At 40.2% G+C, this 15,516-nt stretch overlaps 1 protein-coding gene across 1 annotated transcript; it reads left to right on the top strand.

Annotated features, from left to right (window-relative positions):
- Positions 1 to 854: 854 nt before the first annotated feature.
- ndfip2 (Nedd4 family interacting protein 2) lies at positions 855 to 15,059 on the top strand. Its single transcript, XM_072464161.1, has 8 exons — positions 855 to 1,077; positions 7,935 to 8,115; positions 8,545 to 8,675; positions 10,387 to 10,474; positions 11,955 to 12,079; positions 12,324 to 12,390; positions 12,641 to 12,746; positions 13,975 to 15,059. The coding sequence occupies exons 1-7, from the start codon at positions 1,051 to 1,053 to the stop codon at positions 12,742 to 12,744; spliced, it is 723 nt and encodes a 240-aa protein (XP_072320262.1). The 5' UTR covers positions 855 to 1,050; the 3' UTR covers positions 12,745 to 12,746; positions 13,975 to 15,059.
- The last annotated feature ends 457 nt before the right edge of the window (positions 15,060 to 15,516 follow it).

The raw sequence follows: 15,516 nt of genomic DNA, 5'->3' as shown, positions 1-15,516 counted from the left end.
ACTTAAGTAACAAAATGTAATACTCGTGCCACTGAGCTATACAAAATTCCTTTCAAAATTATGATATGACCAGAAAGATAATTTTGTTTGGAAATATACACTACAATAAAACCAGTCAGTGTCCAAAGAAAATAGTTTCTTACCCTGATTGGTCTGTGAAGACTCCTTGATCTGTAAGACAGGCACCATGCTACAATATTCAAATTATAATATATTCTATTAAATAAAATCCATGGATTAAGGCAGTATTGGTTTTCTTTACTTGTAGGCCTATTTTTTTATTTGTTCGTTTAAATAGTCTACTACACATAGCTTACAAAAGAATAAATAACATTTTATCAACACTGTGCCTGATAACTAAGAGGGACAGCTGTAGAGAAGGACTTTGGCTCCCTCTTCTGGTTATTTCTGGCCTAACATCATGGTGCAATTTCCCTCCATTTAAAAATCCATTGCGTCATCAACCACTGTGTGGATAAAAACAGAGGAAATGAGGAAATTGAATTCTAAGTAAAGCACTTATTTTTTTATCATTACAATTAAGCCAAATTGTAATACCAGCCTACATAAAACACCAAAGAAGAAGAAGAATTAGGCCTAATATTAAAACTTAACCTTGCTGTGAAACGTTCAAGCCAATCAATATCCATGGAAACAAGCAGGTGGGGGCCCTTCTCAATAAAATGCATTGTGCACCATAGCACTATTATGTTTTATCTACAACGTTAAGTATCTAGCTTTTTAACAGTCTCTATAATAAATCTACAATAGAACCAAAAATAGTTATTTGGCCCCTTTTAGCCCGACTTCTACTTTATCTTGATAAACCAACCGGAAATACCGATCGTGTTGTTTTGATTTCAGCCCTTCAGATTCTACACGACAGCGCTTGTCAAGGCTCCGTCGCGTGTTGCGTTCGCTCGCCTTTTTTTTTTTATCCATTGTTCTCTTCTTCTGACCTCTCCGTTTGACCCCGCCGGGATCAGAAATCTCTAGATAATCTTATTGTTTTGTGGCTGGTCTTTGGGCCAGGTCAGTTTAGCTCTAGGGATGGATCAAGCGAGTCGATACCAAGTGGTGAGTGTTTGGACCGACGAGCAAAACACTGGCAGCATTACCATTAGCCTGCCTGATCCGTTCCCCCTGTCCTTTCTCTCCCCAAAAAAACACATTTTTCCTACCACTTCTCCCCATGTTAAGTTAAGGCATAATTAAAGCGTATTCAAGCAGTTTAATGACATTTTATTTGGCCATTTTGAACAATTTTTGCTCGTTTCCTGCTACTTCCGCATACGCGTGGCTAGCAAATGTTTAGCATCTCACTGTAGCAGCCTTTTATATAACCACTGTCAAAAAGAATAGACCCGTTTGTTTTATTAATAAGCAGATTATATGAGCTGGATTTCTTTACAAAACAAATAACCCACTTTCTCAATGAAACGTGACCATTAATGTCAATATTTGTCTTGGCTATGTTCAACCAGTAATTTGTCATTTTGAAGATCAAAACTCCTTAATCCAAATTGACATGAAAATAGAATGTAACTCTACGTAGTTAGATTTAGTTTGTAGGGATACCGTAACCCTAACTACATTTTTTTAAACCAGAAATGTATGTCTATAGAGGTAATTAACATAGAAATGGTAGGCTTTGTTGCCCTGTTCATGTGGGTTGTCGTTTTGTGGACTAATAATCCCATAAAATCCAAGTTGATCTCTGGTTTAATCATTGTTTGGCCTTTTAAAAAATCTGTTGAACAAGCTGGCAAATAGGCCCAATATAAAACATATTAGTATTAGACAAGTTGTTTTTTTTACTAGGCTTTTTTATGTTTGACTGCTTCTCTGATACACTTTTGAGCGTGTGGTTTGGTCACTAAGCAATGCGGGTTTGTTGAGTCAATATGACACCCCCAAAATTTGACTTATCTAGATCAGAAGTTGCGTGTCAGTTATTTGAAGCTTTATTATTCATAAAATGTTTTATTTCAAAGCTATAGGAGTGAAAGTATACAACCATCACAAATACAAACATACAAATGACTCACTTTACTACTACTATTACAATGCTATGCTATGCTATGCTATGGTTGCCTTTTTGTAAATTATTTTCTACCAAAATAAGGTTTGAGCTGTAGAGCCAAATTAAAATAACTTCTATGACTCAACATAGATACAAACAACTTAAGAGTTTCAATTCTGCTTTTTATTAGTTGCGGAAATATTGTATATGTATTTCCCTAAAGTATTTACTGGGATTATCCTGCTTTCGGGTTATTGTGTTTGTGACACAAGTTTCACACTTAAAAAATTGTTATTTGTTATGACAGAAGAAATGTTGCTTTTTGTTGGATGTTTATTATAAAGATACAATAGTAGAGGCCAAAAAGTAATATTATCAATATCCATTTTCTCTCGTAGTATCCTCTCATTAAAACGTCATTCAATTGTTAAACATCACATTTAAATAGTTGTTTGAAATGGACGTTTAATTTAGTACAGACCTGCAGCATGTGTCGAGTGTACCGTGTTTGACTTGAGAGGGCCCCGGGCTGTGTTTTTTGGTCTTGCATAATGGGGCTGAGCATGTGGGAGTTGGATCTGTGCTGGATTCATCTGCCACTCGTGCATCAGCAGGTAACCACAGTAACGATGCACTTCCCTTCCTCTTCTTTGAAGTGCCTTTTACTTGGCGTTTTAGTGTATGTATTCGAGGTTTCAATTCTTCCGTACATATTTGTTTAATCACTAATTAGTATTTACTCTTTAACTGGCATGTGTATTTTCTTTTGATATTACACAAAGCAAACGGAAGAAAATCGGAGAGCAAAAAGTAAAACATAAAACAAATAAATTGTCTGTTTGCTGTAACCTGAGTCAACATTTTTTAAGTGGGTCGGACGGTAGGCAAATTCTTTTTTTTATTTTTACTTTGAAGGCAAAAAAAAAAGATCAAAATTTTGTCATTTTTTTGAGTCGGAGTGACCACCAGGGGTCAGGCTTCAACAGTCAATGACGGAAAACGTCTCTATCAACCCGATCAGGAGACTAAATCTCACGATTTTAAGATATTTCAATCGACCTTTTGTACGCTGCTATCCTTTATTTTAGTAGCGAAGGCGAGCGGGGGGAACATGTGGGGGACACGGGCGCCGCCATGTTTGTTGTGATGACACTGCTGGGGGTGTTTCAATCCCAGAATGCATTTGCGCAAGTCAAATTTCACACCCTGACAGAGCGTGACATTACTATGGACATGACGCCGACAAGGGCAAGGCAACTTGTAAAAGGCAATAGGACGACTCCTACACGCATGCTGTTGTATGGAGGACTGAATACGAAGACGCACATGTGGTGCACACAGCGTTATCAGTCCTTTTGAGATGAAAGATTAAGTTTACCAGCGTGATAAAGGTATTCGATACTGTGGTTCAGGAAATACCGGTCGGTGAGTCTGCGAAATAATTGAAAAATAAAAGATTTTGACGTTTTTTCAGCAAAATGCTGATATTTTTTTTTCAGTCGGCTAGTTTCATAGCGGGTCGGTTGGGTTACGGCAAACAGACATTATTTTGCTCAGCCTAATAAATGTATTATTATTATACTGTCGTACTCGCATGCAATAATGTCACATTCATGTGCATATAACTGATGTAAATAGTGTTTATTTTACCATTATTAGTATTATCTTGTCTTACGCTAGCTGTTTTTATTTTATTTAATCTTTATTTTTCCCCTCCATTCCTTATCAAGAAATGAGAGGTTTTGTCTATAGGAGTTTTTGTTTACAAGAGTTTTGTTTATAAGAGTTATTCTATTAAGAGTGTATTTTAAACTTCCCATAAGTTATCTGTCCTTTTCCTCTGTAACTACCTGCGTTGCATCAATGAAATTTCCCCATGTGTGGGTCATTCTGCCACAACTCGGGCATTTTTGACCCCCTGAACATTGATGAATGTCACACATGGGGACATAGACGCGATCGGCTCGCCCGAACTCCAATAAAATGGAGGTTGCAAGAACGCCCGTCGCAACAGTGTTGTTGTTGTTTTTATGGCGGTTGGCATCCAATTGTTGCATTACCGCCAGACTTTATTCCTCAGACGTTTCGTAGTCCTCAGACTCTGTCGTAGTCCGTAAAAGTACTCCTTCCATTGCTTTGGTGTTACAAAGCCCATGAGGTCACGATATCTTTGTGACTAGAATAGTTGTTGTTGTTTCAGAGACCGACCGGCTTTATTCCAGGGAGACTCCATCTTCCTCTCCTTCTTTGACGTTCGGTGCTTCCACCGTACAGCTTTATTCTTTAGGCTTCATTCTATAGGCTTTAATATTTCCACTGATGTCGCTGCTTGGTAGCCGTGCGTCTACGAGACTGGACGAGGACAGGAGACCACCCCCACCCCCATCTCGTCACTCTGATCACTCTTGACTCCCCAAAAGCAGACCCCCATCACTCCGACTCCCATTTAGCGCCTTTAGCCTGTTTTCTATATCTGCCCAATCAAGCTCCTTTGTTCCAAGGAATCTCCCTGTAGCTTTAGCAATGATCCTGATCCTTTCAGTTCTGCTTTGAGTCTGAGCAGCACAGTTTACAACATCCACCATAAAGAGTACAAAATCCTCTCTATCCACAACCAGGGTATTCTCATTAATTCTGGAACCTGCACACTTGGGACCTCCACTCTTGAAACCTTCACACTTCTTGGGAGCCACGCTGGCCTTTCTCATTTCGCCCTGGCTGGGAGCAGCGCTGGCTCCTCTCTCTGTATTTACTCTAAACTTGTTACTTGAAACTTTCTTGACTGCATCTGCATAGGATATACCTTGAGAGACCTTCATTTTCTGCACCTCAGCAGCTCTTTTGCTAAACCTGCATCCCCATAGGCAGAGCTATGTTCTTCCCCACAGTTACAGCACTTCAGTTTTGCTCCCACGTCACACTTCCCATACTCGTGATCTCCTGCACATTTACCACATCTTTGCCTCCCTTTACAGACCGCTGCAATATGCCCAAAGCGCTTGCACTTAAAGCAACGCAGGGGCGGTGGAACATATGGCCTAACGCCATGGCACATGAACCCAATGAACACCTTACTAGGCAGGCACCTCCCTTCAAGCGTTACCATTACCGACAAGCTGTCACATCTTACCCCAGACCGGGTCACCTTCAACCGCCTAACGTCCACCACCGTAGCTCCAGTCAAATTCTCCTTAACTTCATCCACAGACGTCGCCGTAGGGACACCTACGATAACTCCTCTGACCGTGTTTCTTTCAGCATCAGACACAAGAATGTCCTTTCCACCCAGACGTTTAGTTCCAATCGCCTTCCGTTGCTGAGCCGCGTCCTTGCACACGACCAGCAGCGAGCCATCTCTAAGGACACTCGCACTCTTGATCACTCCCACAGCTACAGTTAGGCTCTTTGACAATGCCACTGAATTCCACTCCTTAAAGGATGCACTATCCTGTGCAAGCTTTATGATCACCTTACAGTCTCTGCTCTCACTCCGGATATCAATAGCTTCAGCCTCATCCTGCTGCTCATTCCCAGAACCCTCGGACGAGCTAAGGGACTTTTTACATTTCCGGGCACGTGCAGCCAGAAAAGGCTGCTCCTCCACGCCGTCCAGAACGTCTTCGACCACCGATCCACTCTCCTCCGCCATCTCCCGTCTCATTACCGCCAGACTTTATTAGTGCACCATGTTGTTGTTGTTTTATGGCGGTTGGCATCCGAGTGTTGCATCACGGCGACATGGTGGTCAACGTTGTCTGATTTGTTTGATTTTAAAGAATATAGTCTTTTAAAGAATAGAGTCTTTTAAAGAATAGAGTCTTTTAAAGAATAGAGTCTTTTAAAGAATAGAGTCTTTAACAGAATAGAGTCTTTAACAGAATAGAGTCTTTAACAGAATAGAGCCTTTAACAGAATAGAGCCTTTAACAGAATAGAGCCTAAGAGAATGCAGTGTCGGGGCGATCAAAACACGTGCGTGGCGAGAGCCATCATCGCCGCTACCGCGGCTTTGATTTCAGTTTTTTTTTTGCTGTGGCCAAAAGTACATTCCATAGGTATCCATCTATTCTTTCAATTGTTGTCCTGGATACATAATGTTAAAGTCCAATGGATTGTTAATGTTGAACGACAGTCTGCAGTGCCTCATTAATCTTAGTCCATTATTACCGTTGGGGTAGATTTTTGTGGGGTTAAATTGGACTTTGTCATCAGAGTAGACAAAGTACATGTATTTTCCCACGTTCTGGCTCTCCATTTGTTTCCTGGGCTTCCAAATGTATTTTAATTTCACATCCATTTGAAATGTTGACATTGCATAATGTGGCCAGATGTTTACCAAAATTGTAGATCTAGTTGTCAGTCAGTGCCACGAATCGTGCCATTGTAAAGTCCAAAACAGTTTCAAGGGCATCTTCATAAATCCAGAGGGTGAGAAGTTTGTCCCCGCAGCCTCCGCGTGCTCCTGTTGGGCCCGATGTAATTTCAGAAGTCGCATGCACCAAATGCCAGCCACGACTCCATGTTTATTAGATGATAACATGTCGTTCACTTTAACATCTAATTTAATTCAGGAGTAAATGTTCTTTTATAAGGGAATCAAGAAAAATATACATTAAGAAAAATATTAAGTACCATTACAAAGCTCAAAGTGGCAAAGCAAATTTGTTAGTCAGTTCTGCTGCAACTAAACAGGAAGTGAGTGGAGGCAGCAGACTAATGATTACAGTAAACACGGCAGCGTCAGCAGTAAAGTCTATCTACACCCGGGGTGTCCAAACTTTTTTCACCAAGGGCCACATTTTGAAACGTATATGGAGCAGAGGGCCACAGACAACCCGATAATGAAGTGAACCATTCTAAATGATAGCATTTGACATTGTTTGGATGTGCCTCTACACCTTTACACCTTTTAATAAGACTTGGAACAGTAAGATTAGATTGGTATAACATCAAAATTCTTGAATTCTTCTAATTTTACGGTAAAAAGTACTACTTTTTTGTTATTGGAACTAACTTGGCAGGAAGCCGGGGGCCGTAGTTTGGACTTGCCTGATCTACACTGATCATAACTCCTCTTCATGTGCTGCCACAAAATGTGTAATTGATGGTTTGAAACTATCCGTGTCCTGTAGAATTGGCAATTCCAAAACGAGTTGTTGAAAGTTGTTCTTTAACTAAACCTCTTTTTTGTTTTTTTAATGGTGGCACAGTTGCCTGAACTATTTGTTAGCACTACTCTTGCTCTTATCGCCTTACTCAAAAAGTGCAACCTTTTTCCTGTTGAATATTTTATAAAATGACTTTATTGCAAACAGGTACGCAAAAGATTAACAAATTGTTGATTGACTTTATTTTGCAATGCATGGATTAATTATTCATGGTTTACATACTTTCTTTTGCCAAATTAAATGTTAACTGTTTGGTTTGGTTTGCACGTTCATCTGCATGAATAGGTCAAGGTGTTCAAAGGTGAAGTCGGGTGTTGTAGGCAAATGTTTTTTGTTTTTTTTTACAAACGAAACGGAGAAGCTGCTGAAAATGTTTCCTGGAAGTCTGCGGTTGTCCAATAAGCCAGTTCAAAATGTTTTTTTCTGGTTTGGACATTTGTTTGTTTTTGCTGTGTAAAGCCCAACCCGGACAATGCCTCAGTGGCCTTTTCATTTGTTTATAAAGTTGTTTTTCCTCTGGACTAATCGCCATTACACAGGCAGTATATTTAATTTTAAACTGAGTCATTTCCCACTATTGTCTTTAAATAACAAATACAATATCAGACCGACCACACTTTTTGATACGAGTTTCTGACAGAGTGAAGACGAAATGCCCTTGACATAAACCTACTTTGACATCAGTTCGACAAATGTAGAACGCATTCACTTTTAGCTCACGTGTCTCACTTTCTTCATCTTCAGCTGCACAATGAGGACGACTCCTCGGAGGCCCAGCCCAGCACCTCTGCGCCCGCTCAACCCGGGACGTCCCAGCAGCCGCAGCAGCACATAAACCCGGGCTTTGAGGGGGCCATGGGGGAGGCAGACGCACCGCCGCCCCCGTACGCCACCATCGACCTGGGAGCGACCGCCTCAGATCCAGGTGTGGACTGGTTCAGAACGCACTATTACAACTGTCGTGTATTGTACATGTGTTGGCTATTTGTTGACAAAATATTATGTCGGTGGAGTTGGCAGTTTAGTTTTTAAAAAGTAAAATTTGTCTAAATATTACCCCAAATTGCCCCGATTACTTCAGAATTAGTGACTTGGAACCCGAGCATTACAGTCTGTAGAGTCCCGATTATTCAGAATGGTAGATTATTCCCGATTACTCCAAGTAATTGTGTATGAAATCTGCACCAATAAAACCACAAATGTTTTCCCACACTGGTCATAGATTCTGCTTCTTCAAAGTCCCAACGTCAATTTGCAGGAGCTCATGTTTTAATGCAAATATCTGACCATAATTGTTGAAATCGATTTTATTGTCTGTTTCCGCGGCCATTAAAAGTCATTCCATTTCTCCCAGAGTCTAGTTTCCGCGGCGACTTCCCGGTGCCTCCGCCCTACAGCGTGGCCACGTCGCTGCCCACCTACGACGAGGCGGAGAAGGCCAAAGCTGCTGCGATGGCCGTCTCCTCTGTGGACGTTCTGCCCCGGGTACAGCACCTGCTCCATGCATTTCTTATTCTTGTCTAATGACGCTGTCAAAGTAATCCACACTCACACTTTTGGATGTTCCCTGAATAGTTTTACGATGGTCTTGACTAGTTTCAGACCACACTATTATTATTTGGTGATATCAAAACTGGTATAACCAGGCATAGCCTTCACGTTAGTATAAATATTGACTTTAGAATATTGTGAGCATACTACAAACCGGTTTGAAGTTTCTCTTTGAGAGCAGGACATTTTGTCTGTAATTGGCTTCACAAACGCATTCAGTCCACGACTTTGTCAGTGTGAATGAATTATAGGGCCACAATACTTTGCATTGACGTCACTCTTGGGGATCCATTGTCTAGAGGGTTAGGGTTTCATTTAGAAAAAACAGCTAATGTTTCAGTTAATGTTAATCTGCTATTTACTCAGGACTGTGATGATTAGTTGATTTGTGCTTTTGAAAATATCAATAACTGGCACATACTACTATTACTACTACATGATTTGTACAAATATGTACGAGTCAGTGTGACTAAAACAAACACTTGTTTTACGGCACAAATCAGCTATGGTATTGTAATTTGTTTGTGGTCACCTTGTGCTAAAATTAGGGCTGGGAAGTTGATTTGATGCACGATACATGCAAACCCCATTTTAATGATCAAAACGAGTTTCCTTTCAATAAAAAAGTGAAATTGTAGTGTGGTCACAAAATGGTTGATAACAACCCACGATAGATACTGTATCACCTGGTAAACCCCTAAAACAAAACTCAGATTCATGTCTAACTTGAGAACAGCTTCAGACAGAGCAGTGGCTTCACCCCCAGCCAATGTTGATGACCATACATGAAAAAGTTTTAAAAGTAAAGGCTCTGCATCTGATCAAACACTCATTCTCCTTTTAAACTTTACACTAAAGTTATTTGTAGTAAACCTGTCTATCTCGCGGGATGCGACACTGCCAAGTCCCTATGAACAGTTTTTAATCTGTTCTCACTGTCGCCCTTTCAGGCAAATACTGTTGTTATTTCAGGCGTTACAAAATAAATCAAATTTAGCCGTTTCCTAAAACCCCATGGTAACTGTCGAACACTGTCCTGTCCCATCCGAATGAAAAAATAACCATTTGGAAAGCACAATATTTAGTTTAAAGTGAAGATGTCTTGAGGCTGAAATCCCATCTCAAATTATTATATTTTGTACAAATGGAAAATTCCCCTAATGCTTCATAACCACAAAGTTGCAAAAAGCCAGGAAGAAAAAGTGAACAGTGCAATGTTGGGCTCAGAAAGTCTGAGCAGGTCCAGACGGAGCTTAGCACTGTTGTATCCTCTTACTGTGGGTCAGGGTGGACATTCCTGCTACAGAATGTGAGCCAACAACCAAGGGTGGAAGAAATGCTAGAATACCATTTATTACCGTACTAACAATATGGTAAATGCAAAAATCTGTGAAAACAAAGCGCAGACAAAATATGAAATGTGAAAGTGTTAAGAAAATAAAATGTAGATTAATATCAACATAAACTAATGTAATTACAAGATGACAAACATGGTTCAGTTCAGGAATGTGTTTTCTTGTTTCCACGTCGACTTCCGCAGTCATTCCACACGTCACTGCCAGACTGAAATGAGATGTTTTAAAATGGGCTTCATTCCTAGACTCTTTTCCTTTGGGGATTTTTCAAACGTTGTTTTGTTTTTTAGGACGACGACTTTCCCCCCAGAGACGACTTCAGCGATGCCGACCAGCTCCGAGTTGGGAACGACGGGATCTTTATGCTGGCTTTTTTCAGTAAGTTTGTGTTGGATTTGGTAAACATAGATATAGGATTAGAGAATATAGCAGGTTTGGGAAAATTTGGCGTAAATCAGCTTTGCAACATTGTTTTAATTTCTTGAAGGAAAAAAAAATGTATTCTAGAGAGAAGAAACTGTAGTAATGAGCCTGAAATTAGCCATCTTTTGTCTTTAAATGAAGCCATAAATAACAATACATCTTAAAAACTAATCAGATTATAAACCTTTACCTGGTCTGAGTGTGTTTTTACAGAGTTTAGATCATGTAGATCAGGCATGTCCAAACTAAGGCCCGGGGGCCAAATGCGGCCCTCAGACCAATTTGTCGGCTCTCCGGTTTCCTGTTAAGTTGATCCAAACAACAAAAAGTAGTTTTTACTGTAAAATTTGAGAGATTGAAGCATTTCGATGTTATACCAACATAATATTAATGTTCCAAGTCTTATTAAAGGTGTGGAGGTATCAAAACTATGTCAAATGCAAAAAATCAACATTTTCTGTTTTTTGTGGCCCTCGGTGAAAAAAGTTTGGACACCCCTGATGTAGATTGTCCTAAATTGGCAAAATCTTGACATTTGATTCACTTTCTTATAAAACCCTGATATTACTCATATTGACAATTAAAATGTGATCTTGATAAAAAGGTGAAAACATTTTTATACTAACTAATGTGAAGCTGTTGTACATGCAAATTCATTCATGTCAATTATAAACACCCGAAAATCTCACCAATGCACAATCTTAATAAAGATTTAGAATCGTTATGAGGCAATGGTTAAATCATTCCCCAAATGAAAAGCCAGGTTAATGTAGCTTAGTTATTGTAAGACTTAAGTCCATTTAGGTGTAGAAAGCCACTTCTCTTGTCAATCTGGACATTTGTCGAGCCAGTTTTAATTTGGACTAAATGAGCTTTGCAATTATTGTGCACATTTTCATTCAATTTAATGATGGGGGGAAAAAAAGGTCCACCAAAGGATGTACTTAAAGGTTGAATGGACAATTTTTTTGGCCCAAATCTGAGTCTTATTTCCTCGTGGTGTGGACTGCCAATTAGTTCTGCCACGTATCAATCATAAAACGCACCTATCGCTCACCTGCAGCCGCGTGCGGCTCGTCCCACATTTCCGCGTGTCTAAGCGTATTGATCTATCATAATATAGTTCCTTCAGTGTACGGGACAAAATGAAGACGGAGCAAGACTGTTCGAGCTGACGCAGAAGAAGACGGAAATCTATGGGAAACGCATGTGTGTGTTGTATCAGTCCGCACGCGCACTTCCGCCTGAGTTCTCAAATCGCCGAAAAATCGTCCATTGCGCCTTTAAAATGAAAGGATATGCACAAAAGCATACGTTTGCGACATTATAAAAGTGGTTGACTCTATAGACGTTGCTAATTTTTTTATTTTGCAGCTTAGTTCGCAAAATGGCAAGAAACCTTTTCTGATTAAGCTAATCATGCTTTACTTTGCAGTGGCCTTCCTGTTCAACTGGATCGGATTCTGCCTGTCGTTCTGCCTGACCAACACCATCGCGGGGCGCTATGGAGCCATCTGTGGATTTGGACTGTCCCTCATCAAGTGGATTCTTATTGTCAGGGTAAGAGGACAGCAGTAGACATGACACCTACAGCCTCTCCGGGATTAACTGTTCTAGATGCAAAAGGACTCCGTTATCATCGGTGCAAATCGAAAATACTCCGCTTTGACAATCAAACCCTGTATAAGAAAACGTATGGCGTTGAACTTTGAAACCTGTGTTCTAGTTTAAAACCATCAAAAAGTGGAACCAACTCCTGACGGTCTGAATCTGTCAAACTAAACATGATTTTTTTTGTGTCTAGTTCTCAGATTACTTCTATGGGTACTTCAACGGACAGTACTGGCTCTGGTGGATATTCCTGCTCCTCGGTGAGTCCTCTTCTGCCTTTCATACCAGAGACATTTTTGAACAACTCAAAACCTGTGTGACCTGTAGTCCGCATAATTTGACAGGATTATGAGGGTTACTCAACTCCCCTGACAAATAGCTCAGTTACTATTATTGAGTAGGTATTCCTGTTTGACAGTACAAAATAGTCAATAATAGTAATGGGGGAGCCAAACGCACACATTTCAGAGAGTCACATTGTCTTTAAATCACGCTTTTTTCCTTCTTCAGGTCTGCTGCTGTTTTTCCGAGGCTTTGTCAATTATCTCAAAGTCCGCAACATGAGCGAGAACATGGCCACCTCCCACAGAACACGCCTCTTCTTCCTCTATTAACAGTAAGAACAAATGTTATTTGGTAAATGTTTGTAATAAATATTGCCTGAGGATTTTATTTGATCTTCCTCACCAAAACATGGGGATTAGAACGTAACATTGTTTTCAGGGTTTGAAGCATTATAAAAATTAACTTGTATGTCAACAATTTAGAGGACCTGAGTCGAAAGACAAAATTCTCAATTTATCGGTCTATGATCCTACCTACCCTCATGAGCTGAAAGGACCACATAGTCTAAATGTGTGGGGTACTTAGGGTGAGGAGCTCAGTCTCATGGGCACTCGCCAGGGAGACACCAAGATAAGATAATCCTTTATTGTCCACACATGGGGAAATTTTGTAGATACAGAGGGAAAAGACAGATAACAGATTATAGGAAGTTTAAAAAAAAAAAAAAAACACTTAAACAAAACCTCCCATTTCCCAACAAGGGATGGAGGGGAAAAATTCGGATGATTCGGTGATGGTCCCCCCCCTCTGGAACAGGAAGTATAGTTCCTGAACTGGGGTGACGGTCTCGCCACAACCGCATGTTCCTTTGTATAAACGCACACCGGCGCTGTTCCGTGCGAAGAATTAAAGATGCCAGCTGGCTCCTCTTGTCCTCACCCTGCTTAGGAAGCTCATGACTGGTAAATCAATTTTCAACTTAGCTCCTTCACCACAGCCGTGGACTGGTTGGGAAATCTCTCATGAGTGGTCAAGCACCAGATGGAGAGTATGAAAACCACACTGCTCCTCCAAGGTTCAAATTATTGGTCAGATTTCTCCTCTCCAGTATCATGGAATAGACTTTACTGGGAAGGTTGAGAAGTGAAACGTTCCTTCTAACAACGAACTCCAAGCAGTCCGAGTACTCTGCACATGTTGTTTGGCCCCATCTAGGAGGAAATGGGTTCCAGAGTCCAAACAATGCGTGGAAAGCCCCAGTGATTGACTGCTGTACAGATCGTCCAGTGCGCACTGTTTAGACTCTAGACCCCATTTCCTCCTAGATGGGGCCAAACAACATGTGCAGAGTACTCGGAGTTCCTGAGGATGTTGTTGGAAGAACATAGACAGTGTGATGTGACACTGCCACTCCTCAGCCTCCCCAGTAAACCCAACCAATGTTTCCAGCTAGACTTAATTAGGAGAAAACAAAATGTAGAACTAAACGTTTGACTTTATACCACATATCTCTAAACATTGCTACATACCTTGTGTTTTATAAACTTTGTCTGTTCCAGGTTTGTGCTCCATTCTTTCATCCCCCCAGAGGACCTGCATAAAGAGTCGACAACCCATTTCACTAATCATTGCACAACGCAGCATAAAACATGAACCAAAATCCTGTTTCAACTTTCCTGATCTTACATTTATTAATTATGTATATGATGCTGTGTGAGTGTAGAATTTGACTGAACAAAAGTTTAAATTACAGGCAATACACATCATGAATTTCACATTTTTTAACTGCGTTTGGTTTAGACGGGGCTTTAAATGGACAGAAATTACAATATTTCCATAGTCGTTCTATCGTGACATAGGTTTAACTTGCCACACAACAATGCCAAATATTTGCGCGCACACCAGTATTTAATCTGTAACAATTGATCTTGTTTGTTCTAAAACATATTGAAAAGCTGTATTATGCAATAGGTAATGACCATAGACGAGATAAAAACATGATCAAATATGGTTTTATCAGAGAATACTGACGCAATAAGTCTCTATGTGCAGGACTAGTTTAGCATGATTCAAAAACCGGTGAAGAGTAAACACAATGTAAGAAACTGTAACTCATTAAGACCGAGGTGCCAACAGACGTTTCACCTGACTGAACTCCTGTTTGTGTCAGCTCATACCAATTCCCAATAATTGCACTTTGTGTACTCTAGTGTACAAAATGATTTGTGTCGATGTGGTTGATAAATAAACAACCATCCAACTGGAATTCTTAATCGTCCCAAAAGGATCATTTGCACTTTGTTAAAATGAAATTGTTGATTTATTGTCTTTGTTTTTAAGTGTAAACTGATTATTGCCAACTTCTTAATTTTGTTTTTGGATTGTGACGCGCCCACTCAAGCAATACGATTAATGATCCTGATGAATACATTGTTGCTGCATGAATTATCAGCCCAAGTGAGTGGGTCGATTTAGAATTTAGAAAGTAGAACATTTGTCTGTCTGTAAATAATGAGGTTCAAATGAGATAGCATCCAAAACTATTTTTGTCCGAAAGAATCCTAGATATCCTCTGGAACAGTTGTGGTGTTTATGTAACTGGAATTGAAGATGGTGTCTTGCCAAAATAAAAATCTAAAAGTACGTGTGATTTTCTGTCCTTTTTCCCCTGTTGGTTGTTGTGTAGTTTCTAATGCATTGAGCTGTCATGGACTCACCTCTTGATCGTGGCGCGTTCTTCAAACTTCAATGATCTGAAATGAAAAAATGTTAGTAACTTTGTGATGAATAAAGTGGAGTTTCTTCTAAAAAATCTATTGGACTTCTTCACAATAATTGCTATATATACAGATTTTCTTTTACAATTTGAGCTGCAGAGGGTCAAATAAGCCTTGTTTTACTCATGGGGTGCATGGTGGCAAAGGCGGTTAGCGCTCTTGCCCTCTTGCCAAGAAGGAGATCGTGGGTTCGATTCCCGTACCAGACCAACATCACATGATCTCTCTGGGTGGAGTCTGCATGTTCTCCCCGTGTTACCGTGGGTTCTCTCCGGGTTCTCCGGCTTCCTCCCACCGTCCAAAGACATGCATGTGTTAGGCAAA

This window comes from Eucyclogobius newberryi, unplaced genomic scaffold (assembly GCF_026437365.1).
Source record: "Eucyclogobius newberryi isolate DKJ021-1_F unplaced genomic scaffold, fEucNew1.0.hap1 SCAF_1, whole genome shotgun sequence".
Classification (NCBI taxonomy): domain Eukaryota; kingdom Metazoa; phylum Chordata; class Actinopteri; order Gobiiformes; family Gobiidae; genus Eucyclogobius; species Eucyclogobius newberryi.
This window is presented reverse-complemented; position numbering and strand designations above follow the sequence as displayed.